The sequence below is a fragment of the Bos taurus genome, chromosome 7, assembly GCF_002263795.3.
Source record: "Bos taurus isolate L1 Dominette 01449 registration number 42190680 breed Hereford chromosome 7, ARS-UCD2.0, whole genome shotgun sequence".
Classification (NCBI taxonomy): Eukaryota; Metazoa; Chordata; class Mammalia; order Artiodactyla; family Bovidae; genus Bos; species Bos taurus.
The window spans coordinates 72,204,910-72,232,493 of NC_037334.1; the positions used below are offsets into that span (position 1 = coordinate 72,204,910).

General features: G+C 43.2%; 1 protein-coding gene across 2 annotated transcripts in view; it reads right to left on the minus strand.

Annotated features, from left to right (window-relative positions):
• Positions 1-13,392: 13,392 nt before the first annotated feature.
• Positions 13,393-27,584, minus strand: part of ATP10B (ATPase phospholipid transporting 10B (putative)) — a 316,602-nt gene continuing 302,410 nt past the window's right edge. For both annotated transcript variants that reach the window (XM_024995294.2, XM_015472347.3), the window contains 2 exons: positions 23,169-23,356; positions 13,393-16,622 (listed from right to left, as the gene is read on the minus strand). In XM_024995294.2, the coding sequence (XP_024851062.1) occupies positions 16,163-16,622; positions 23,169-23,356 (648 nt within the window). In that variant the 3' untranslated portion in view covers positions 13,393-16,162. The remainder of the gene's footprint in view (positions 16,623-23,168; positions 23,357-27,584) is intronic.

The following is a 27,584-nucleotide window of genomic DNA, read 5'->3' on the forward strand; positions in this document are numbered from 1 at the left end:
CTCCAGAATGCTGGGAGGGATTGGGGGCAAGAGGAGAAGGGGATGACAGAGGATGAGATGGCTGGATGGCATCACTGACTTGATGGACGTGAGTCTCAGTGAACTCCGGGAGTTGGTGATGGACAGGGAGGCCTGGCATGCTGCGATTCATGGGGTCGCAAAGAGTCGGGTACGACTGAGTGACTGATCTGATCTGATCTGAAGGATCAAATTCATGTCCCCTGTTTGGAGAGCATGGACTATCAGCCACTGGATGACTGGGGAAGTCCCTGAGCATTTTAAAAATGAGCAATTCTCAACTAAGACATGCTGGTGGGAAACAGACAAATAACTGGGTATTCTGGATATGGCAGCCTCTCTTCTTTCCTGATGCCCCTTTGAGGAAGGACATGGAAGTTTGGTCCATCTCCCAAGTAGATACAGCTCCAGGGAGTGTCCAGGAGAAGTGACATTTAACTGAAGACTCTCCTTGGCAATTAGAAGAGAGACATACCTTTATACATCTTGTTCTTCTCTCTAGAGTAATTCTTCCTTGCAAACTACCTTTTGTACCTTTTTTTAAATCACAAATCTCCAATATTAAAACAAAACAAAACAAAACTCTTACTCTGCCATTTCACCCTCACCCTGTACTTGCACAGCTGCTGCTGCTGCTGCTAAGTCGCTTCAGTCGTGTCTGACTCTGTGCGACCCCATAAATGGTAGCCCACCAGGCTCCCCTGTCTCTTGGATTCTCCAGGCAAGAACACTGGAGTGGGTTGCCATTTCCTTCTCCAAGGCATGAAAGTGAAAAGTGAAAGTGAAGTCTCTCAGTCGTGTCCGACTCTTCGTGACCCCATGGACTGCAGCCTACCAGGCCCCTCTGTCCATGGGATTTTCCAGGCAAACTTGTACAGCTACACTCAGCAAAACCTAGCATAATAAGGTGTGTTACTGGTTTCCCTCATCCTCCCCTGTCAATGAAATGGGGGTAGACTCAATTAAGGTCTCCATTTACCATATTCCTGGTGGAATCCAGCTGGTAGTGGTGGTGGAATTCCAAACAGAAAGGGGTTGGGTTATGACTCGCTAGGGAAACAGTGGGTCTTAAACACTGTGGGCTTTTAACATTATGACCTGCATGTCTTTTTTTAAAAAATTAAGTTATTTTATAAAATTTTAAAAGTTACTTTCCATTTACAGTTATTATATTCTCTGTGCTGTACCTAGATCCTTGAGCCTGTCTTACACCCAACAGTTGGTACTTTCTAACCCCCTCTGTTCCTCCCCCCACCCCCCTGCCATTTCTCCCCGCTGGTAACCAGTAGTGTGTTCTCTGTATCTGTGAGTCGGCTGCTTTTTTGCTCGATTTACTAGTTTGTTGTGTCTTTTAGATTCCACATAGAAGTGATATCACATAGTGTTTGTCTTCCTCTGACTTACTTCACGTAGCATGCTGTTCAGTCTCTCAGTTGTGTCCAGCTCTTTGTGACCCCATGGACTGCAGCATACCAGGTTTCCCTGTTCTTTGCTATTTCCTGGAGTTTTCTCAAACTCATGTCCATTGAGTTGGTGATGCCATACCACCATCTCATCCCTCTCTCAGCCCCTTCTCCTCCTGTCCTCAATCTTTCCCAGCATCATGATCTTTTCCAATGAGTCAGCTCTTGGCATCAGGTGGCCAAAGTATTGGACCTTCAGCATCAGCGTTAGTCCTTCCAATGACAGGGTTGATTTCCTTCAGGATTGACTGGTTTGATCTCCTTGCAGTCCCAGGGACTCTCAAGAGTCTTATCCAGCACCACAGTTTGAAACCATCAATTCTTCGGTGGTCAGCCTTCATTATGGTCCAACTCTCATATCCATACCTGACTACTGGAAAAACCATAGCTTTGACTATACGGACCTTTGTCAGCGTGATGCCCTCCAAATCCATCCACATTGCTGCAAATGACAAAATTTTGTTCTTTTTTTATGGCTGAGTAGCATTACATTGTGCGTGTGTGTATGTGTATGGGGCTTCCCAGGTGGTGGATAAAGCAGATAAAGAATTCGCTTGCCAATGCAATAGACACTAGAGACACAGGTTTGATTCCTGGGTCAGGAAGATCCCTGGAGTAGGAAGTGGCAACCCACTCTAGTATTCTTGCCTGGAAAATTCTATGGACACAGGAACCTGGTAGGCTACAGTCCATGGGGCCACAAAGGATCAGATGTATATATACCCCCCACATCATCTTTACCAAGTCATCTGTTGATTTCTGGTTTCTGTCATCTGCCTGGTTTCTTTTCAGGTAGTAACTGAAGAATCTCTTCTCTTGGACTAATCAGCTTTCCAAAAAAAGAGTTCTCTGATCTCGTGCTTGGTTTTGGAGCCTATATTCTAAGAGCTAAGAGCCTAAACTTTTGATCAGGGAGGACTTTGTTCTCAGCCTGTTCTCTGCTCATGTTACCTCTTGCAGAATCTTAATTTCAACTCCTGCCTGGTTTGGGGAATGGAAGTTCCATGTCTGCACTGGTTGGGGGAGGGGACCTGGCTCAGACTTTGCAACACCTTTTTTTCAGCTCTACTCTGTGGACCCCCATTTTCAGAGTTACTTGGTGCTTCTGATTCCCAAGCCTCTGAGAGCTATTGGTAGGTACTGCCTGGATTCATGTTGGTTTCTCACCCTGCGGGTCCTTAGCAGAAAGAAGAAAGCTGAAATGTAATCCAGTTACCCTTCCTTTATTTCCTTTCCATTTTCTTAAGTTTTGTTGACTTTTCTTTGGCTTTATTTCTCTCCCTTTTGATTTGTTCTTGAGGATTTATACCTTTCTACTCTCTTAACTCATATTCTAGTGGGAATTTAGGAGAAAGTGGAGATAAATATATATATCAATCCATCTCATTTAATTGGAGGTTGACTTGATTCTCTTTTTTTGTTTCAAAAGTTAAACAACTGTCTGTCGTCATTGGTTATGTGGGTATGTCAGGCTTTCATTAACCAGAATCATTTGTTTCCATCTTGGAGGACCCATAGAGATTTCTTTTAGGTTTCAGATTTTGTCTTTAGAAGATTTGCAGTCAAGCAGCTGACACTTTCCCTATTTTCAAAGCTTGCATGTGTGAGCAATGCACCCATTCAAGAGAGAAGGGGTAGAAAGTCTTATTAGTCTGGACTTGTCAGCCCAGACCAGGGGGCCTTCTATCTGCCCAGGAAATCTGCCATAGAATGATGCTGAGCTATCTTAGTTATTAAAGAACACCTGCACATCTCTCAAATCAGTTCTCAGCTCCCCTGAGCTCTGAGTTTCTGTATCTACAGTCATTAATATCATCTCTGGGTGTTTTCTCTGCTTCTCTGGGGTGCCATGTTGATCCCTTTCCTTGGCCCTCATGGCTCTTTCATCACGCAAAATGTACAGCTGCTCTATTCTAGTGTGGCAGTTTCCTTACACCATTTCAGTTCTTCCTACTTCATAGGCTCCACAGCTACGGAGGATTTTAGGTATCACCTAGTAGCTTCAAATTTGTAGTCTACAGATCAAAAAGAAGAATTTTCTTTCAACAGAATCTTGGGGCAGAGCCTGCCACATGAATCAGGTAGAATGATAGCTGCTGTGGGTAATGCAGGCGAGGGAATCTGCCGTTGCCCATCCTGACCACATCTCCCTAGGGAGATGGACTGACCATGCTTGATCCCATTTAACTCTCCTCTTGAATGTAAGAGGCTGAGTCCCTGAGAGGGGGAATAATTTGCAGAAGGTCGTGTAGAGGATTAGTTCAGGACTCGAATCAAGTCCTCCTTATACTTTACTGCTGCCTCTAGATCCACAAATGATGAAGCCTGGAGGGTGATTGTGGAGACTTTCAAGTGAGTGATCAAACAGTGGCTGCCTTCTATTAGTCTGACTGCCCCTTTTTTCAAAGCCTCAGAAGTCTCCACTGCGTCCATAGTTTTGCATGAAAAAATCATAAATAATAATTCTCACAGAAATGGCCTCCTTCCTGCCCCAGAATTGGTGTCCTGCTGGCTTGTTAATTTTAGTTTGGGAGTCAGAGACCTAGTGACAACTGCTCTCATGCAGGGCTCCTTGGCTGTTCAATAAATGCTAATAAACCATAAGCGGGAATCCTATCATTGCCGCCCAAACTGAAATGCAAAAGCAAAAATGACTTTGGTCTGAATTGGATTTGAAAAGGCTGAGAGAACAGGCTTTGAGTGTGCCGTGGAAATGCCAGTTGAATATTAATTATAGCAGCAGTGCCGGCCCAAGGAAGGTGCATGCAGACGAGATGCTTCTGGCTATGGAATCCAAGTGTGGCTTCACACAGAGGCCAGGGAGCCTCTGGTGGTTTTCTGTAGCTCTCCTGGTGTTCAGAGAGGTCTTTCTGGCCTTCTCATTTGCTCATTTTCTTTATTCCTTAGACTCACCAGGATGACTCAGCCAGGAGCTATCTTAGGGGTAGGTTTTAATTAGTGACTTGGGGATTCTGGAAGTGGCAGCAATGTAGGTGGGGGCTCTATAACCTCTTTGCCCCACTGATTATTCCCCACATTCCAGGAATGGGATGTTTGGGTCCACGATGAACCAGACATGGAATTATTGGGTTGGCCAAAAATTTGTTCAAGTTCTTCCATAGGATGTTACAGAAAAACCCAAAGGAACTTTTTGGCCAACCCAATATAACAGGTCCCTTTAATGCACCAGGTGTCTTAGCCTCCCGTTTGCTTCCACCCCAACACATACAGCATTAATGGCATGGGGGATAGAGGTTTGCTGACTGAGCCATAGGCAATAGATAATGCCCATATATCTCATCCCACCTAGGTAAACTTTTAAATTATGTATCCTGAAGAATTTCCTACAGCTCTAACTGCCCCATAGATTGTGTAGCTAATTGTTTCTTTCCACTTCAATTGGGAGCCTCCTGGTAGGCTGTATGTTTTGGTGCAATTATGTTGCCTGGACCAGGGCTGAGGCTATTTTAGCCACCCAAGGGGTGTGCTAATTGTTCTGAAGTGTGTAGCCTGGGGTGCCCCTCATTGCTGTAGTGGTTTTAATGGAACTTCTAATTAAAAATAAGCAGTGAGACGGGGCTGGGTGCACTCCTCCCACATCAGGGGTTCAGGCAGGCCCCTTTGTGCACAATAGTGTGAACGCGCCCATGGTGGGAGCCAGCTAGGGCAGAGATTGATGCGCCTCTGGTGCGGTTTGTCTACAGGCTTGGTGCAGGCTGTTTGAGCTCTAATTAGAGCGGGGCCAGTGTCAGCGTGGCAGCCAGTTCTTCCTATGCTCTGTGTCAGTGTTTGGATGGGGTGCCTGTGGAGGAACTGGAAGGGGAGGAGGCTGGAAAGTTTAAGTAGCTGGAGGTACAACCTGAGACTCCGAGGGAGTTTGTGAGACAGGAGTATTCTGGAAAATCATATGCCCTGCATGTCACATTCCCAGAGACCAGGCTATCTTGGTTATTAATTACAGTGTACTGGGAATCTGATCTGGGTTTGGAATACTTAGTTCTGTCTCTTGTTAACAGTGCATCTTTGGGGAGATGGCTTAACTTTTCTGAGCCTCAGTTTGTTTTTCTACAAAATGGGGATAAAATACAAATTAAGTTGGGTATTTTGGCATAATGGACATAGAAATCAGGAATGCCTGCATCCCACGTGGGCAATCACTTCTGCTCTTTGTGGGCCTCCACTTCCCAATTCCCTTACTCTCTTGTCCTAGTCTAGTGCCACAAGGAGCATTAGCAGGGTGGGAACAAGGATAACTTATTTATAACTGAACCCCATGAGCCAAAGTAGGAGAAAGAAATCGGAACAAATGAGAGGTTGGCTTACTCCATGAGATGAGCCTCAATTTAGTGTGCTGGCTGACCTCATGGAAGGAGGAAATGCAAGAGAGAGACTGTATCTCCTTTAGGACATAGGCCCTCAAGAACCACTGATTTGTCTGGCACTTTGACCTTTGGGTCATCCTCTGGTCTTTGCCTATAGTGGGGGCTAGAGTGGGAAGACAAGACAGAGATGTCATGGCATGGGAGAGGCAGAAGAAATACTCCCTCTCTCTCTGCATCCTAGATTTATAGTCAGGATTAGAAGGTAGAACATTCTTATGAGCTAGTCTGCTACTGTCACTGACCCTAGAATGACCTAAAGTTGAATCCTTCATGACCTGTGATATCAGGCTCGGATAATCTGTTGGGAATGATTGGAAAAAGAAAAAAGAAGAAAACCTATGAGAACCTAGAGGTGAGTCTGTATTGAGTTCTGTAAGTGGTCTGCAAAGAGATTTGAAAGTCCCATGACTAGGGAAATCTTTATGGAAGAAGTGGTTGAGAGATCTGAATTTGAACTATGCGTTTTGAGCAGGTGCTCTAGGTAGAGAATGTGGCCTGACCAAAGGCACAGACGTTGTTTAGGATGGCAAGAAACCTGTTTGCCTCAGTCACAGGCTCTGAGCTTGGTAAGGAAGGTCATGGGCACGCAATGGAGGCACAGTGAACGCCTGGTTCAGGAGTTGGGGCATAAATCGAGCACACGGCTCTTTCTTATCTCCTTTGTTGTTCAGTTGCTCAGTTATGTCTGACTCTTTGTGACCCCATGGACTGAGGCATGACAGGCTTCCCCGTCCTTCACCATCTCTCAGAGCTTGCTCAAACTCATATCCATGGAGTTGGTGGTGCCATCCAACCATCTCATCCTCTGTCATCCCCTTCTCTTCCTGCCTTCGATCTTTCCCACCATCAGGGTCTTTTCCAATGAGTCAGCTCTTTGCATCAGGTGGCCAAAGTATTGGAGCTTCAGCTTCAGCATCAGTCCTTCCAATGAATATTCAGGACTGATTTTTCTCAGGATTGACTGGTTTGATCTCCTTACAGTCCAAGGGACTTTCAAGAGCCTTCTTCAACACTACAGTTCAAAAGAATAAATTCTTCAACACTCAGCCTTCTTTATGGTCAAACTCTCACATTTGTACATGACTACTGGAAAAACCATAGCTTTGACTATATGAACCTTTGTTGGCAAAGTAATGCCTCTGTTTTTTAATTTGCTATCTAGATCATCATAGCTTTTCTTCCAAGGAGCAAATGTATTTTAATTTCATGGCTGCAGTCACCATCTGCAGTGATTTTGGAGCCCAAGAATATAAAGTCATTCACTGTTTCCATTGTTTCCCTATCTATTTGCCATGAAATGATGACACTGGATGCCATGATCTTAGTTTTTTGAATGCTGAGTGGTTTTAAGCCAGCTTTTTCACTCTCCTCTTCATCAAGAGCCTTTTTAGTTCTTTCTGCCATAAGGGTGGTATCATCTGTATATCTGAGGTTGTTGATATTTCTCCCAGCAATCTTGATTCCAGCTTGTGCTTCATCCAGCCTGGCATTTTGCATGATGTACTCTGCATATAAGTTGAATAAGCAGGGTGACAATATACAGCCTTGATGTACTCCTTTCCCAATTTTGAACCAGTCCATTGTTCCATGTCTGGTTCTAGCTGTTGCTTCTTGATGTGAATACAGGTTTCTCAGGAGGTAGGCCAGATTGTCTGGAATTCCCATCTTTTTCAGAATTTTCCCGTTTGTTGTGATCCACACAGTCAAAGGCTTTAGTATCTTATCCTTTAGATTCCTTCCCTGCCACCTGCTTACTTTCCCTGTCCCTACCTTCCAAATATGTTTGTGGTTTGCTAATACTTAGCTGGGAGAAGGCAATGGCACCCCACTCCAGTACTGTTGCCCGGAAAATCCCATGGATGGAGGAGCCTGGTGGGCTGCAGTCCATGGGGTCGCTAAGAGTCAGACACAACTGAGTGACTTCATTTTCACTTTCCACTTTTATGCATTGGAGAAGGAAATGGCAACCCACTCCAGTGTTCTTGCCTGGAGAATCCCATGGACAGAGAAGCCTGGTAGGCTGCAGTCCATGGGGTCGCACAGAGTCAGACACAACTGAAGCGATGTGGCAGCAGCTAGTCAGCAGGTTTTCAATCCATTCTTTAAAAATAATTTGTTTATTTATTTAGTTTTGCCTGTGCTGGGTCTTCACTGCTGTGTGGACATTTTCTCTAGTTGAGGTGCTCAGTCTTCTCATTGCTGTGGCTTCTTTTGTTGTGGAACACCGTCTCTAGTCTTGTGGGCTTCAGTCATTACACTCCCAGGTTCCAGAACACAGGCTCAGTAGTTGTGGTGCATGGGCTTAGTTGCTCTGAGGCATGTGGGGTCTTCCTGGACCAGGGATCAAACCCAAGTCCCTACTTAGGCAAGTGGATTCCTTACCACTGAGCTCCAAGGGAAGCCCTTTAATTATCCTTTTGAAGAGCTGATTGGCCTGGTTTCAAACACATCAACTCAAAAAAAGATTTCTTATTGATAGCTTGAGTGAAAGCTTCAAGGGCATTTAGGAGTCAAATGAGTACATGTTCTTCCAGAAGAGAATCACCAATTTGGAAATACGTAAAGACCTGAGAAATCTCCTGGCCAACCTCTTTATTTCATACACAGAGAATAAGAGGAAAAAAAAGTTTCCCAGTAAGAAACTTGTAGTTTTGGGAACCAGATCTCTTGTCTCTAAATTTATTCAGGGCTTTTTCAGTGGGTTGTAGAAGGAATGTAGCCTAGAGGTTAACATTTTGGGCCCTGGAATTGGGCATCTTGGGTTTGAGTCTTGGCTCTTGGCCACATAATTGCCTGTTGACTTTGGGGATAGCCTCAGTTTATCCATCTTTAAAATGGGACAAGAAAGCCAATTTGTTATCTGCAGGGAACAAAAAAAAGGGTATACATTCCATTTGTCCTATTGTACAAGAGCAGTCTGATGTGTAGGCAAGGGTTGATGTAAGGGTCTTTTAAAGAAAGAGCCTCTTTGCCAAAGGTATTCATCTCCCCCTGTGCCTTACCACCCTGCATGAAGAACTCCTGTGTCTGTTGCTTCTTCTGTTTTAACCCCAAACTATTGTTAAAATAGGTGAATTAACAAGATGGGATCTCACATTAGGTCATGATGTTCATTAATACTGTGGTCTGAATGACATCCTCTAGTTAATCCTGAGCCAGTTGATGGATGGTGAGGCTAGGAGGGTGACCTGAGGGCCTGCTTGGAAGGGCACCATGGACCCATTTGGTAAATCACCCTTTGAGGGTACATGGGTACCCCAGAGGTTCCATTTTCAACATGGAACAGATCTTCTAATCACTGTCCTCTAGCCACCAGGGCCAATTGAGGGTGGCAGAGGTGACTCTCAACCTCTAGCAAGTTCACGTTTCTTCTTTCGGCCTTGTATCCCTCTCTGGTTCCGTGCTCTTTAAAAAGAGGACAACTTTGCTAGAAACCTAGCAAGCATTAAGTTCCCTGTACTCTCTTCTTGAAAGCTAAGTCTTCCTGATAGTCTTTGTAAATATTTATGTATGTATTTGCTGCATTGGGCCTTAGCTGTGGCGCGTGGGATCCTCATTGTGGCGTGTGGGCTCTTCCGTTGCGGCACATGGCATGCAGGCTCCAGGGCACAGTTGGGGCGTTGCAGGCTTCTCCGTGCAAGCTCAGTAGTTGTGGTATGTAGGCTTAGTTGCCCCGAGGCATGTGGTATCTTAGTTCCCCCAACCAGGGGTTGAACCCTCATCCCCTGCAGTAGAAGGCAGATTCTTAACCACTGGACCACAAGGGAAGTCCTGCTAATCTGTTATAAATGGGGAAAGCAAACGTGCGTTTCTCTTTACACTTTTGTCTTTTGCATCCAGTAAAAGGGACAAATGATGCTTTGTGTGTGTGTAGAGGGGGACGGGGAGGAGAATGTGAGTTCTCTTAAAGGCAAGATTTGAGGCTCAGAAGCTGCAGTTGGTGGGGCTTCAGAATCCTGTTTCTGCTTCTGAGGACCAGAGAACTCAGAGGTGACTTCTCACTGGAAGAGGCCCATCCTTCACCCCCAGGCAGCCCTTTCACAAACAGGGTGATATGAAGAGTTCTGGATTGATTCCATAGTCAAACAGATCTAGGCTGCTGTGTGGTCTGATATTTTTAAATATTACCCTTTAGGGTTAAACTTCTCTTTTTTAAATGTCCAAGCAGTCCTGGAAAGGACTGCCAGTCAATCTCTTGCTGTTGGTTGAAGAGTCCTCCTTGGGGAGTGTCAGGAAACCCCAATTCCAGTCTCTGTTCTAACTCCAAATTATGGGGTGACCCTGGGGAGAGCCACTTATCAATCATCTGAGTTTTGTCATCTGCATCTACAGGAATCTCTCTCACCTCATCGTGCGGGAACATAGGTGAGCTTGGATAGGAAGGGCTCATGACACAGAAGAAAAATCACTTTTCCTCAAAGTTGAGTCAAGTGTCTGTCAGGCAGTCTCCCTTTGTTGCACCGTGATCTGAAGAAGGCTCCGAGGTGCCTCCCTGGTGCCTCCCAGGTCAGCATCCCTCACATGCCTGAGACCACCTTTCCCCAAGCCTGACCTGCGAGGAGCTGGCTCCTCTTGTAGCCTGAGAGTCAGGGGAGAGCTGGGGGCTGTTGAAATGTGGGCAGAGGAGGGGCATAGGGGCAGTGGCATGCATGGTACTGGAGCTTGTCTGGGTGTTTTATTTATATAGTAAGCAGTTGTGTTTATGGAGAAGCATGGAGGTACTGATGGAGGTTACTGGAGAGTGAAGCTCCTTTTTGTCCATCCGTTTGCGCTTGGAGTGAGCTGACAGTGGTGAAGAGAGGCGTCCTGCCTTGGGCTCCCTCCTGACAGCTGAAATGGTGGCTGCCCTGCCGCTTCCTTGGGTGTTTGCAATTCTTTAGTACCTACTTATCTGAGAAAGGCAACCTGGGGCCTCAGTGGGGCTTAGGGTGTCCATTATCTTCCCAAATGGTTGCTGCCTTCCTGCCTTCTACACTCACCCTGAGACCAATCCCCATCTATGATTTTCCTCAACAGCAAGAGTTACCATATTACTGGGCTCTGCCATGTGCCAAGCCCTGGGATTGCATCAGAGAAGATCACAGACTGCCTCCCGGTGGTATCTTCGTGTGTGTGTGTGTGTGTGTGTGTGTGTGTGTGTGTGTGTTGCACATGCACAAGACTCAAACAACTTCACCAGTAGTAAATTGATTTACCAGGGGTCCTTCCCTTACTGTAACCAGCATCCCCCAAATAGTTTTTAGAATCACAGGATGTTGGAACCAGTCCAGTTCCTGTCCTGAGTGTTTGGGGAATCTGAGTGAACCTCACTTTGAGGTTGAAACTTGGGGAAGCTTTGTCCAGACTCACAGCAGAAACTGTGGGCAGAGCTGGAGTGGTAGGCCTGTCCTCTGACTTCCGGCTCGGCTCCCCCAGGTCCTGTTATCCCTGCTCTGGCTGCAGGAGGAATGCAGCGGTGCCTCTGCCAATGCTAGATGCTAGGTGGCACCAGCACACCTTGGAACAGAAAGGCTCCCATCTAGCTTCTATCTGAAAATGTTTGAATCCTCCGTGTGGGCAGCCTGGAGTCCTGGCTGAGCGCTCTCCTCTCCTAAGGCCCTCGTGAGGCCTGCCTGCCTGGGGGCCACCCCAGATCCCAGTCCTGTCTCCTTCATCCAGGGAACCCATCCCAGATGCCTTGGGGATCGGTTTGCTGGCTACCTGGAAGAATTCACTCCTGTGTGACTCATTTCTTCTGGGGGCTCTCTGTGCAGACTGGAAAGTTCTGCTGGGTGGTCTTTCCAACTACTCTGCTGAGTTCTGAGCCAAGTTCTTTGCGGTTTCTGTTCTTTCAGGACATTGTTGCTGTGCAACAAGGCTGGCTGATGCCACTGAGGATGAGAGGCAGTGTGGAAGGAGAGGCCTAGCCACCCAGCCCAAATTGCCCCCTTGCAGCATCGTGAGTATGTGCGTCAGTTTTGGGGTGGTTTGTTATGTTGCAGAAGCTGATTGAAATAGGAGAGAACAGCGCAGTAGTCTCTCCTTATCCATGATTTTCCTGTCCATAGTTTCAGTTACCTGTGGTCAATCTTGGTCCAAAAATACTAGAAAATTCTAGAAATAACTTATAAGTTTTAAATTGCATGCTTTTGTGAGTGGTTTGATGAAATCTTATACCTTCCCACTGTGACATGAATCATCTCTTTGTTCAGTGTGCCCACATGGCATATGCAACCCCACTGCTGGTCCCAGTATCACAGTGCTTGTGACCAAAGTCACCCTTACTTTACTTAATAATGGCTCCAGCACACACCAGTAGTGATGCCAGCAATTTGGATATTCTCTTATTGAACCTAATTTATACATTTTATCATAGGTAAGTGTGTATAGGTAAAAACATTGTGTATGTGTGTATGTATAAAGTGAAACTGAAAGTCACTCAGCCACGTCCGACTCTTTGTGACCCCATGGACTATACAGTCCATGGAATTCTCCAGGCCAGAATACTGGAGTGGGTAGCCTTTCCCTTCTCCAGGGGATCTTCCCAACCCAGGATTGAACCCAGGTCTCCCGCATTGCAGGCGGATCCTTTACCAGCTGAGCCACCAGGGAAGTGTGTGTGTGTGTATTTATGTTTTATATATATATATTTTTTATAAATATATATTTATATTTCACTGTTATATGTGGTTTCAGGCATCTACTGCAGGTCTTAGAATATAACCCCCTTGAGTAAGGGGGGACTGCTGTATCTACGTTGAAGGGTTGCAGTGAGGTTTACATGATAATATGAACTTAGATCTGCGCCTAGGACACAATAAGTGAATACAGTTGTTACCATCAACAACATCATGGGGCACTTCCTCTTGCTTTTTGGGTTCTAGTCCCAGTGACCTGCTTTCTTTTCTTTCTCCTCCTCTTCTCCCTCTTCCTTCTTCTCCTTCCTCCTCCTTTATTATATATCAAACTGTGCCTTTTTCAGGGCTTTCATACTTAAGTATCTCCATTTAGAATGGTCCTTCCCTGTACCTTGTTTTCATGGTTAGGGTCTCCTCCTTTAAAAAGCCTTCTCTGGTTACCCCGAGAACCTCCTGCCTCCCATCATTTCCATTCCTGTTTCATTTAATTGTGTGTCATTATCACATTTATTGATTCCTTGAATATTGTCTGGGTCCCCTTCTAGACTAAATCCCTTGAAGGCAGGGGCTGGGCCTGTATGCTTGCTACCCACCACCCTGCTGTGTACAGGGGGAACTCACTTAGTGTTTGTTGAATGAGTGGGTGAAAAGAGGCGCCTAATCAGTATGAGTTTGAGGTTGGTGTCAGGCTTCCAGGAAGAGGAGACTATACAGGTTGGAGATTCAGAGAGAGAGGGGAGAGATTGTGTATGCTGCTTCTAATTCTTACAGCTGTTTAGGTTTGTGTCAGTCTCTGTTGGATCAATTATCTTCCTGATACCCTATGTCCAACAAGGATATGGGCTTCTTTAAGAAAGAGATGGGTTTCTTACAACCCCAAGCGCATTGTCAGGCATCTAGTAGGGGCTTAACAGAAGTTTATTGGATCAATAAATGGATGGATGAATGAGTGGATGTCAAGAAAGATGGAGGGGCAGTAGTACTCAGACTGTAGGCAATGATAAACATGGTTTCCCATTTTTTTTCTTTTAATAAAGCATAATATATTCCCAGTCAATCTGTAAAAGGTCATGAATGTATAAAAATGTATTAATTACAATCATTAGCATTATGTTACAGAGAAAGAGTTGTTATAACCTTTTTCCCTAAGATGGCACTTGGATGGACACAGTTGGTTTGCTTCACAAAAAAGGGTAAGAGTAGGTGACCAGTTGGCCTGGTTGGCCCAGGACTGAGGAATTTCCCAGGCTGTGGGGCTTTCAGTGCTAAAACTGGGAAAAGCCCAGGCAAACTGGGATGCTTGATCACACAGGAAAGAGAGCAGGATGAGAATGCAAGGTGTGCTTTGGCATTTATGTACAGGTGATATTTTCTCAAATTTTCTCCATGATTTTGCTTCCTCTTAGCTCTCAAATAAAAATCCCTGTGTTATTATCAAGGATGTGACAGCTTTCAAAGGGTTTGAACAACCCCATGTAATTTTTGCTTAATCCTTATGCTGAGTCTAGGAGGCAGGGCAGGGGAGGCATGCTAAGGCAATGCTCCTGGCTCCTAGAGAATACGGGCAGAGAAAAGGCTCCCATCTCCATTTCCTGAGGCCAGTGCTCTTCCCACTACTCTGTTCTTTTCTGAAATGTCCCACCTGTCTCATCTGGCTTTCAGGAGTAGACAGGAATCATAAAGGAAAAGGAAGGACCCTGAGATCCAAGCTTTGGCTCAATCCCCTCATTTGGGACAATTTATATTATTACTGCTTTGCCTGATACATTCACCTGCTCCTCCTCAAGCCGTCCTCATGAAGGATTCCCCTGAAGTCCCACCAGCTGGCCAGTGCTGGCACCATTATGTGGCAAAGTCAGTGAGAGAGATCTGGTGTATTGACTCAGGATAATTCCCCAAATGGCCCTTCCAGTTAAGGTTTGCCATCAAGATGGCCAGGAGACCAGCTCACTCTGCCATCTGTTGGCTTGATTGTTGAGCTCTTTTTGGGTGCTTTTCCTAAGAAGTTATTCAAGTGATGTCAATCTGTGGGGTGGCTGTGACTTGCCACAATTGTTTCCACCCTTGTATCAATACTTTTTGCTCAGTATCTACGTACCACCTTAAGGCGGGTATTCACCTTAAAAGGCTGGGCTATGCTTGCCCATTGTAGAGCTCCCTTCTCTTGACAATGCATTAGAATCCTATCATCCATTCTTTTATTCCAACACTGTTTTCCATACAAGTCATCTATGTAATTCTTCTTTTTCCTGTGAAGTGAGACTTCCTCTGGCTCTCCCTTATTCAGCTGAAGCCTGTGATGTTCTGGATGAATGGGGTTTAACATTGGTTCTACTCTTTCAGATGCTGTTGTTTGGGCTCAGAATTGCTCTGTCATCTGGGTTGTCTATTCTGGGTGCAGCTGTGCAAAAGTTTGATCTTGGAGTTTGCCTTTTCTGAGAGCAGAATGCGGATGGGTACAGTTTTTCCCTGCAGCCTGAAAGCAGAGTGTTTCTATGAAAAATTTCATAAGCTGAAATGGTATAAACAATGAAGCAGTTACCTTAGGATACATCTTGCTAACAGATGTACAAAATACATTGAGATAAGGCACAGATGCTCAGATAGAGTTCAAAGCTATGGCGGTTTGATTCTGAGGTGCTGTGCAGTTCCCAGGGAAGGAGGTTGGCAGCGCCACTGAATGCTTGGGTAGAGGTAGCCTGTACCTCTAACCACTACCTCTAACCAATGGCTGCAAAACGAATGCTGAATGCTCTTTTCACCTTTTGGTAAAAGGAAAATTCTTTTTGGATTTCTTTTGGTTAGCAACAATAGGTACTAACATAGGTTTTTCCTTAAAGGGAAATGGTGTAAGGCAGACTTTGGAGAACTTGGGGATATTTATACTTTTATTTAAAAATAAATAAAATAAATATCTTAAAGAAGAGTGTTGCCTATGTCCTCTTGGTAGATTCCCCAGACTGTGGGACATGTGGCCTATTAGCTGAAGCATGGGGTTACCGGTGTACCTCTTCACTTTCACATGTTGGTTTTCTTTCTGCTCTTATGCTAGCTGTGGCCTTAACACCTTTGGAAGTGTCTGTGGCTCTGAGTTCAAATCCGGTTTTAATCTTCAGATGTCCTTTTCTTTGGCTTAGAGCAGACCCAACTCTGAGAATGGAAGAGGTGTTAACCCTGACATGACCATTCCTGCAATACTCTTGAGATGAGGCTCTTGTGTGTATGAGATTCTTCTGAAACTTGAACTCTTGGCACTAAGGGATGAGGTGATGGTTTGAGAAGGCCAGAAACCTCCAGATCTTGAGAGGTCAGTTAGTCAAGACACTTCTTGGCATCTTGAAATCTGATGCAACCCAGTTGCATTGGGTTGTAGGCTGTCATTATCCAGAGGGTCAGAGAATCTCTCCGGGCTAAAGAATGAAAAAGCTCAATGCAATAGAAATATTACCTCCTTATAAAAAACCATTTACAAGATGTGCTGCCTGGCAGCAGGAGAAAACTAGAGGTTGACTGATTTCCAGTTCTTTTTTGTTAACCCCCTTGGGGCCAGTATGTCCTCTAAGGGTGGGGAGAAGAGAGTAAGACTGGCACATTCTTTCCTCCTTGAGGAGGAAGAGTCACGGTTAATTAAGCCACTGATCAGGTGGCCTCCTCTGAGTGTGTACAGATGTTTGTAGGCCCCTCATATGGTCAGTGAGCTCTGGGATCGGCGGTGGCCACCCCGGCTGAAGGGCCGGTTCGAGTTAGTCTGTCCACTTGAGTAGGCGCCGGATGCCACCATCCTACTAGGCTCCAAGAGCAGGTGCTCCCCAGATGAGAATTTAGCCCAGGAGTCCGCTGAGTATGAGTCATCCCTTGTGTGGTCTCTGCTGCATCTCTCTCCAGGCAGTACCCAGTCCTCCTCATACCTCCGCTTGGCAGGGCTCAAGTTCTTTGGGGTGCTGCTTCTGAAGCTCTGATCTGAGGCAGGTGACCCCAGACGGTTGGTGGGCTGGGCCTCTCCAGGGATGGTGGCAGGCCTCTGGTGGCTTCTCCAGCTCTGGATTTCCAGCTCTCTTTTGTCCACAGGGAGTTTGTCAATTTTCTGAGCTCTTAGGATTGGAGACTTCCCGTATGTCCCTTGTAGAGTCAGGAAAATGTACCTGGTGGGAAATAACAGAATAAAGATATTTTGTGACTTCTGACTTCTCGAATTTCAGCATTGAAAGGACCCTTAGAATCCAAGTCCCCACCCAGTGGAGGATCCCCTTTGCCACTCTGTTAACTGATGGATCAAATCTATGTCCAGGCACTTCTGGTACTGGGGGAGTTCAGCAACAAAATGTAACAGCTAACATTTGTTATGTACTGTACACATAACTCATGTTATTCTCCCCCAAATCCCAAACAGTTGTTACTTTTGTTGCCTACTATGTACAGACATGGAACCTGAGGCACTAAGAGACTGAATGATTTGTCCAGAGCCATAGAGTGGTTGAGGTGTGGTCAGGACCCAGTGCCCTGGATTCTGATGCTTTCCTCTCACCTACTGTGCATGTGGCCATTCTATTTCTGGGCTGTTCTAATTTAGGCAAATTTACTTGCTTTGGAGTGTCAAATCTTTGTGGAACTTAATAATTTTTAAGTAGTTTCCCAATACATATTCTTTTGTTGAATCCATGGGCTATGCCAACTTCAGAGCATCAGTATATTATCACTATTTGCTAGATGATGATACCATCGAGGCTCCAAATGATGAGCTGGGTTTCCTAAGGTCTCCTGAGAAGTTGACAGATCTCCCTGATGGTTAACTCATGGTTCCTCTCTCCTACCAAGCTGCCTGTAGTGGACTCTGGAATAGAAGTCTCTATATGTGGCTCAGATCATGAACTCCTTACTGCCAAATTCAGACTTAAATTGAAGAAAGTAGGGAAAACCACTAGACCATTCAGGTATGACCGTAAATCAAATCCCTATGATTATACAGTAGAAGTGACAAAGAGATTCAAGGGATTAGATCTGTTAGGCAGAGTGCCTGATGAACTATGGATGGAGCTTCGTGACATTGTACAGGAGACAGGGATCAAGACCATTCCCAAAAAAACAAATGCAAAAAAGCAAAATGGCTGTCTGAGGAGGCCTTACAAATAGCTGTGAAAAGAGAAGCAAAAAGCAAAGGAGAAAAGGACAGATATACTCATGTGAATGCAGAGTTGCATAGAATAGCAAGGAGAGATAAGAAAGCCTTCTTCAGTGATCAGTGCAAAGAAGTAGAGGAAAACAATATAATGGGAAAGACTGGAGATCTCTTCAAGAAAATTAGAGATACCAAGGGAATATTTCATGCAAAAATGATGGGCTCAATAAAGGACAGAAATTGTATGGACCTAACAGAAGCAGAAGATATTAAGAAGAGATGGCAAGAATACACAGAAGAACTGTACAAAAAAGATCTTCATGACCCAGATAATCACGATGGTGTGATCACTCACCTAGAGCCAGACATCCTGGAATGTGAAGTCAAGTGGGCCTTAGGAAGCATTGCTACGAACAAAGCTAGTGGAGGTGATGGAATTCCAGTTGAGCTATTGCAAATCATAAAAGATGATGTTGTGAAAGTGCTGCACTCAATATGCCAGCAAATTTGGAAAACTCAGCAGTGGCCACAGGACTGGAAAAGGTCAGTTTTCATTCCAATCCCAAAGAAAGGCAAAGAATGCTCAAACTACCGCACAGTTGCACTCATCTCACATGCTAGTAAAGTAATGCTCAAAATTCTCCAAGTCAGGCTTCAGCAATATGTGAACCATGAACTTCCAGATGTTCAAGCTGGTTTTAGAAAAGGCAGAGGAAGCAGAGATCAAATTGCCAACATCTGCTGGATTATGAAAAAAGCAAGAGAGTTCCAGAAAAACATCTATTTCTGCTTTATTGACTATGCCAAAGCCTTTGACTGTGTGGATCACAATAAACTGTGGAAAATTCTGAAAGAGATGGGAATACCAGACCACCTGACCTGCCTCTTGAGAAACCTGTATACAGGTCAGGAAGCAACACTTAGAACTGGACATGGAACAACAGACTGGTTCCAAATAGGAAAAGGAGTATGTCAAGGCTGTATATTGTTGCCCTGCTTATTAACGTATATGCAGAGTACATCATGAGAAACGCTGGGCTGGAAGGAGCACAAACTGGAATCAAGGTTTCTGGGAGAAATATCAATAACCTCAGATATGCAGATGATACCACCCTTATGGCAGAAAGTGAAGAAGAACTACAGAGCCTCTTGATGAAAGTGAAAGAGGAGAGTGAAAAAGTTGGCTTAAAGCTCAACATTCAGAAAATGAAGATCATGGCATCTGGTCCCATCACTTCATGGCTGAGAGACTGAACTGAACTGAATGCAATTAAAGTTCAATTAAAAATAAAAAGTACATGATATTTTACATGTTTCAATGCCAGTCCAGGTTCGATGCACGATACTGGATGCTTGGGGCTGGTGCACTGGGATGACCCAGAGGGATGGTATGGGGAGGGAGGAGGGAGGAGGGTTCAGGATGGGGAACACATGTATACCTGTGGCAGATTCATTTTGATATTTGGCAAAACTAATACAATTATGTAAAGTTTAAAAATAAAATTTAATTAAAAAAAAAAAAGTAATCCAACTGGTCCAGAGGACATCTAAGGTCTTTCCCAAAAATAATCCTTAATTTTTTTTAACCTTCTAAGAGCCTTATAAGCAGAGATGCTCTTATCCTTCTGTTATGTCTAAAAGATTCCAGATGACCTCAATGCGAGCAGGGGTTTCTGAAGACCACAGTAGATCCTACGGAATCAGAAACTTTCCCCCACTCTTTCTCATCTCACTCAGGGAGGCAGTACAGGTGGCCATGCCTATGTTTTTCAGGAAAGACTCAACTTTTGCCTGGAAACTAGAATTTCCACAGTTTAAACATTTCCCCAAGCTATGAATTTCCTTCTCTGTGCATTTAGAACAAATAACTGTCAAGTTCCTACAATGGGCCAAGCCCCAAGGGATTAAGCTGTGAACCAGGCTGACAGGATTCTAGCTGTCAGAAAGCACAGGAACCAGAGTTAGAAGCCACGGAAACAGTGAGTGTGTCACACACATGATCTGATGTTAGAGACCTTCCTCGAGGAGGAAACAATAAGGCTGAGGGCTGAGGGATGCACAGGAGGGAGCCAGGCAGAGAAGAGGTGAGAGCCAGATTCTGGGCAGGCTGCCATATGGAGACTGAGGGCAGGAGTTGGGTAAGAGGTCACAGGTGTCGGTAAGGCCAGAGCAGGCAAGGACCTCGGGGAATGTCTTGGGTTTTGTAATTATTGTAAAGGCCTTGGCAAGCCCTTAAAGTTACAAACGTGACATGATCACACTTTGACACAATGATAATGGATTAGAGTAAACCCAATAGGAGACTATTGAAATAATTGGGAATGAAAGAATTATAACCGATCTATGGTGGGGGCTGTAGAAATGGAAATAGTAGATGGATTCTGTTTAACAAGATAAAACTACCAGGTCTTGGCAATGGATAAGAGAGGGCCATGTGGTGGTGGGTGGTGTCTCATGGGCCTGCCTTGATCCTCAGTGGTTAACAGTGGATACAAGGAACTTGGGAAGAGAGCCATGCTTCCGGGAGGGTGGTGGTGATAGAAGGTAGATCATGAGTTAAGTTATAGATGTCTGCCACTTTCCTCAGACGTGCCATGTCCAGTGCTGGTGAGGCTCAGGTAGCTAGAAGGATGTATCTGGGATTCTGGAGAAAGATCTGGGCTGGGAGTTTATATTAGAGATTCATCTGTGAAAAATGACATTTAACTTCACAATAATGGTTGCTATGTTTATGGAAAGGACTAAAGTTAGAAGACAAAAGAACCCAGGACAAAGGCTTGACGTATACCATGTCATCTTTGAACCAGTAGAGGAAACAAGAGGTAAGAGAAAAACCAAGAGTGTTGTGTTACTGAAGCCAAATGAAGTGTACAAGGACTGTTGGGGCCTAGTGTAGCTAATTATGCTGCATTATGTTTTAAAGTTGTGTGTTAGTAATTTTACAGATAAAAGTTTGCTCTCAGTTTAAGAGAATCATACAGTTCCTTTATACTGGTTGAATTAATTAGACTAAGATTAGTGAGGTCATGGTTAGTGGCTAATTATCACAGGCTTTGTGAGTGAAATCAATCATTATAAATACAGCTTACATCTTTAAGTGAACAAATACAGTTTTCTACAGCAAACATTCTGCCATGTAGATTTCTGTAACAGAAATTAATCATTCCAAGGTTATAAGTTAACAGTCCTTAGAGCTATTAAAATAATCCTTTCTCTGTCAAAGGAAATCTCTTTGCCTTTTTTAGTAAACAGAATTAAGTAGGAACTCAAGTTTATGATGATCTTAGAATAAGCAGAGATTTAACTTGCATGCTATGGTAACTGGCAAGAAAATATTTGCTAACTTTCCCTAGCTTGTCCCTCATCTGTTTAACAAGATATAATGGTGAGTATTTGTCTTTTCCAAGAATGTCTGTGCTTTTCAACCACCCTTATCAAGCTGGTAGCCTCTGGCTCCAAGTGTGTCTTCTAACCAAGAATAAGACAAAGAACCAGAACTCTTTGTAGATGATGAACTCTTCCTCTACCCCAATTAAGACACCTCACAGAGGAGGTCAGTCCTTGGTCAGAGGTGATCACAGCCATATTTAACCCCAAAAGTGTGGATGAAAGCATTTAACACAGATACCTGATATCCTTTTCCAATGAGGACAGGACCTTCAAGGTCTTTCCCAGGATCTGTCTCCCAAGCGGGGGTGGGAAATATGTCCTCCGAGGCTTGTGCTTACTTGCCTCCCAGTCTTCAGTCTCAGGGCCCTTGATTAGTGCTAATCACTCTTACCTGTATTATATGTCTGAATTGTCTACTGGATGGTAGACTTCTTGAGAGAAAGAGCCCTATTTTATTCATCTTTCTGTTTCTTTAACATCTTTTTTTCTCATTTATCTCCGAGGGCAGCCTTTGTGATAAGAACTATGCTAAGTGTGGGTTATATAATGATAACAAGCAGGATACTTCTTTCTAGGAGTTCATGACAAACAGATAAAACAGACAGTACGTGGGATAAAGGTAGTGACAGATACAACCAGGTAACGGGAACACATGATCTGTTTCAGCTTGAGGGTGGTAGGTGAAGTCACAAACGGGTTCAGGAATTGGTCACACCTGGAATGATGTCAAAGGATGAGGAGGTCTGGTAACAGGAAGGACATTTTAAGTAGAAGGGTCAGCATGAACACAGGCAGGAAGACAAGAGGGCATGCAGACTTTAGGAAAGGTCCAGGAAGAACGGTGATGTGGAGCCCAAAGTTTGAGGCAGGGACTAGGGAGATAAGGCTGTGAAGACCAGGAAGGGCCAAGCAGGGAGACCATGTATACTTAGAACAAAACCATCTGTTGAGTTTATAGGAGTGTTTGTCATCTTGATATGTTCAGCCTCTAAACCCTGCATCAGATGTCAAGGTTCTGAGGTGTCTTAGGAAGAAGAAAGGGAGCCCAAACTAGGTTAAGCATGTTGCCAAACTCATTAAAGGAACCAAAGTGTGCTAATGACTTTCTGCCTAATTTTGGATTAGAAAAAGTTCTCCACAGTATTGTGATGGCCTCTTGACTATGGCTTATAATGGTAAAGTAGCTGAATTTCAAAGATTCAGAGTGACAAGATCCTGAGGATGGAGAGGGGCTAGGTCTTGCCTTTGAGTACAGCATCATTAAGTTCACCAAATACTCTGACATAGAGTGTGGGCTGGAGAATAGAACACTGGCCTCTGAGTTGGGAGAACAGACTTCCCCTGAGATTGGTGGTGAGCTGGTGGACACATTCTGGTTCCTCTTGGGACCTCAGCTGTCCCATGAGCAAGTGGGACTACAACCACAGCTCTAATTTCTTAGGTGATTTTGAAAAAGTAAAATAATGAACTAGATAGAAAAGCATCTGTCAAGAGTAAACCCCAAGGACATGTGAGGCATTGTTGTTGCTATTTTGTTTTGAAAAGCTGACTGTAGAGGCTATAGACTGGAAATGTTAGAAATGGTCACTCTGAGGAAGTGATTTATTTGGCTAATATAGGGTGTGTGTATGTGTATGCGTCTGTGTGTGTTTTAACAAATTTGAGTAGTATTTAAAACCTGGATATTGCCTGCAAAATTTGTGGGAAAAATCTAAAGCTCTGAAATGCTCATCTTGGTTTTTCCTTGTGGCAGTGATAGGCTGAAGCTTAGAAGTTCCTTCCCCAATGCCTGTACTCCACCTGGCTTGCTGCCATTGCTTACCTGTCCCTGAAGGCATTTGAAAGTGAGACTCCTGGGCTGATGAATAAAGGACTACAAGAGCTTTTCAAAATGATTCTTTATACACAACAAGATTTGTATGGCAGGAGGGGAGAAATTAGTACTCTCATTCTACAGGTGTCATAACAGAGGCCATGCCAGATTCGGTGACTTTGCCGCTCTGTGGCTGACCTGGGACCAGAGTCCGTGCAGTTTATGGTTCTTTCTGTGCTAGCTCCCTCCCTTTGGAACAAGAGCCTCAAGCATCCCAGCTGGGGTCAAACTCCTGATTCTTAGGCTATGAGAACAGCTGATGGAGGAGAGTGGTAGTTCTAGGAAGGAAACAGCACCCGCTGCTCAAACCTTGGGAGAAGAGCCACGGCCGGTGTGAGGAAGCAGACAAGGTAGAACGTGGGGTCTGAGAGCTGGCCTTCCATCACCCAGTAGGGATTGGTGGGGCTGTTGCAGGTGACGCAGATGGCATTGTACGCAAGGGACACCACAAAGTACATCAGGAAGCTGCCTGCGAGAACAAGCCCGTGGATGGTGGTCTGCAGAAGGAAGGAAGTAAACACTGCTGAGGGGACAGTTTAGATCTTCGGGGAATGAGCTCATGCTACTTTAACTTTGTTTTACACTTTTCTTTTTGGGAAATGCAACATACCGTTTTTAAAAGTGTGCCATTTAATGGCTTATTATAAAGTAAATACCTATGTTGCTACCACCCAGAATTTGAACACAGATACCCCAGACACCCCTAAATCACCTTGACTTTTGTGATAATTTTCATGATATTCTTTAGTCTTAAAAAAGTTATATTTTGTGTGACTTTTGTCTTTTTTCCTTAATGTGATGATGAATCAGTCTCTTCCACATGTGGCCGTCAGGTATTCATTTCTGAAGCAGCGCAGTCTTCTGTAGTCTGGTCTCATTTTGTCCTGCCTCTTTTATGCTTCTTCCAATTCCTGTCCTCTTGTAAACTTACTGATGATTTCATATAATTTCATTTCCACCTCTACTAGTTTGAAAGTTATGTATTTCATTTCTATTCTTTCAGTGATTACTCAATAAATGACAGTAAGCAATCTTAACTTACTGTAGTATAAAGTTTATATTTCCCTCCTCCTAAATTATGCAAGGGCTTTAGAATAAATTAACTGTTTACCTTCTTCCTGATTTATGTCTTATTGCTACTGTATATTTAAATTCTATCATCTTTGTAAATCACACAAGTCGTTATTACAGTTTAATATGGTCAATAGTCTTTAAGATTTACTTACATGCTTGACACTTTCTATGCCTTCATTATCTCTTGCATTTTGGGTTTTCCATCTTAACTGTATTTTCTTATACTTTTAAAAAAGAGTTTATATTGAAGTGTAATTGATTAACGATGTTGCATTAGTTTTAGGTGTATAGCAGAGTGATTCAGTTATATATATACACAAGTATCTATTCTTTTTCAAATTCTTTTCCCATTTAGGTTACTACAGAATATTGAGCAGAGTTCCCTGTGCTATATAATAGGTCCTTGTTGGTTATCTATTTTAAATATAATTCTGTGTACACATCAATCCAAAACTTCTAGTCTATCACCTACCCTTTTTCCCCCTGGTAACCACAGATTTGTTAAGTCTGTGTTTCTGTTTTGTAAATAAGTTCATTTGTATCATTTTTAAAAGATTCTGCATGTCAGTGATATCACATGATATTTGTCTTTCTCTGCCTGACTTCACTTAGTGTGATAATCTCCAGGTCCATCCATGTTGCTGCAAATGGCATTATTTTACTCTTTTTAATGGCTGAGTAACATTCCATTGTATATATGTACCACATCTTCTTTATCCATTCTTCTATTCAGACATTCATTGGACATGTCTATTCAATTAAGACAATAGCCATGTCTTGGCTATTGTAAAGAGCGCTGCAGTGAACGTTGGGGTATCTTTCCTTGTACTTTTAGTTGATCATTGAACAACAGGGGTTTGAACTATGTGGGTCCACTTACATGTGGATTTTTCTCAATAATACTGCAGTATTGCCTGATCCATCATTGGTTGAATCCACAGATACAGAGGACTGATTATGGGACTTGAGCATCCACAGAATCTGGTGTTTGCATTGGGTCCTGGAACCAGTTCCCAGTGGATACTGAGGGTGGCTATACATCCTTTAGAATTTTTCTTTAGTGGAAGTCTGCTGATGATATATTTTCTCATTCATTATTTCATCCTCATTCTTAAAAGATATTTTTGATCTTTTTTGGAAGTTATTTTCTTTTAGTATATTTAATATAGCATTTCACTATTTTCTGGGCTTTCCAGGTGGCTCAGACAGTAAAGAACCTGCCTGCAATGCAAGAGACCTAGGTTCAATCCCTGGGTTGGGAAGATCCCCTGGAGAAGAGAACGGCTCCCACTTCAGTATTCTTGAGGCTTCCCTGGTGGCGTAGATGATAAAGAATATGCCTGCAATGTGAGAGACTTGGGTTTGATCCCTGGATCAGGAAGGTCCCCTAAAGAAGGCAATGGCTACCCACTCCAGTTTTCTTACCTGGAGAATTCCATGGACAGAGGGGCCTGGTGGGCTACAGTCCACGGGGTCACAAAGAGTTGGACATTATTGAGGGACCAACTTTCACTATTTTCTGGCTTCTATTGTTGCTTCTGAGATGTTAGCAAAACTTTTTCTGTTGTTCCTTAGAAGGAAATCTTTACCTCAAAATCTGGCTGCTTTATGATCCTTATTTTTGTCTTTAGTGTTCTATAGTTTTCTTATAAGTGTGGCGTTTTTAAAAAAAATATCTTGCTTGAGTTTTGCTAAAGTTCTTGACGTAGCTTGATGTCTTTTGTTACTTTTGCAAAATTCTCAAGTCACTATCTTTTCAAATATTACCTCAGTGTCTTTCTCCTCCAAGACTCTAATCAAATGTATGTTAGATCTTTTAAGATACCCATCTTATCTTTTATATATCTCTTCCATAATTTTCAGTATTCTACTTTTGTTTTATATTCTGGATAATTTGACCAATTCACCAATTTTCTCCTCAGCTCTGCCTAATCTGCAGTTAAGCCAGCCATTGAAATTTAAATTAGTTATTGGATATTTTAATTTCCAAAACTTTTACTTGGTCTTTAAAGACAATCTTCTAGGTTTCTTTGTATGGCTTACCATACATTCTTGCAGATATTTTAAAGCTTATTCGTCTTTAAACATAACAAACAAATCTTTTCTATGAGTTATTTCTGATAATTTTAATACCTTAAATATTTGTTACTGATGTTTGTGCTTGTGATCTTTATTGATGAGTCCTTGTTTCATTTGAACTTCATTATTTGTGTGTGTGTGTGTTTAAAATTTTTTCTTAACTCATTTGAGTTATTTAAATTTCTTAATACAATCAGTTGTTATATAGTACAAATATCTTAATGTCTACTGTTGGTTATTATAATTGAGGTAGAGTTGATTTCCAGTATTGTGTTAGTTTCGGGTGTACAGCACAGTGATTTAGTTACATATATATGGTCCATTTTCCAGGATGAGTCCTTTATATTGACTCTCCCTGATCTGTTCAGCACAGTGGGGACAATCCCTACAGTCTCTGCTGGGGAAAGGAATGCAGGTAAGTGTACCCTTACTCTGAAGGTAGAGCATTTGGGGCCCTAAAGTAATGTGATCTCTTATTAGATTGTCACTACAGGAGCCTGGGTTTTAATTTCTGAATATTATGTTCAGTGAAGTCTGCCAAAAAGTTCATTTTAGGCAGGGTTGCAAACACTCTCAAGAAAACATAGACTTTGGCATAGCTTGCTTCACTACAATCCCACTTTTCAGAGGTGTTGGTCTTTAATTATCCTATCAGCCTTTTCATACTTTTAGAGATGTATACATATATATACATACTCTTTGTATATGTTTATATATATATATATATATATATAATATATTAAAATGTATATACACACAAATTTATTTTTTTCAGTGGAAGAGATGTTTTGAAATATCCTAGCCCCTGTTCCTAGAGAAGAAAACAGTTAGCTAACATTTTTCAGTCACTTAGGTGAGGACTGTGAAAGCTGACACAGCTATTAAAATTCATGTTAGATTTTCAGACTTCCCTAGCTATCCAGTGGTTAAGACTCTCTGCTCCCAATGCAGGGGGCACAGGTTTGTGGAACTATGATCCTGCACGGTACAGCCAAAAAAAAACTCATGTTTAATTTCTACCCAAGGAAGACAGACACTCTCCCTCTGCTTCAAGCACTTGAAAAAGGGAAATACTTTCTTCATAATGATGGTAGTAGCTGACTCCTTTCCCCGGAGCAACAAAAATCACCAGTGACTACCAGGATACCTGGTCTAGAGATGCATTAGGTGGATTAATAGTGCTTAATGGTGAGTGAAAGGAACAAGTTCTCTGTTTTAAAACATGCAGTGCTCTGAGAAAGAAGGCTGAATGACCAATCATTACTCACTTAATATACATTGCAGTCTGATTATTTACAGGGCATTTTTGAAAGGTTAAAAAAATATCTAATGGTTAAGAAGGTCATGGAGAGAAGAGTTCCTCTTGTGAAATATCTTGTGCTACTGTTTAAAAAAGAATGTAATTACTGTGAAATATTTCAAGCAGACAAACAAATCTCATGCACGCGATGTCCAGCTTTACCAGTTTTAACCTTATGCCATATATATGGGAGCAGAATCTGTCACTCCAAAATGTGTCTCTGGCATCAGGATTGCCTTGAGCTGATTGTTTTTAAGAAACAGCAGACAGAG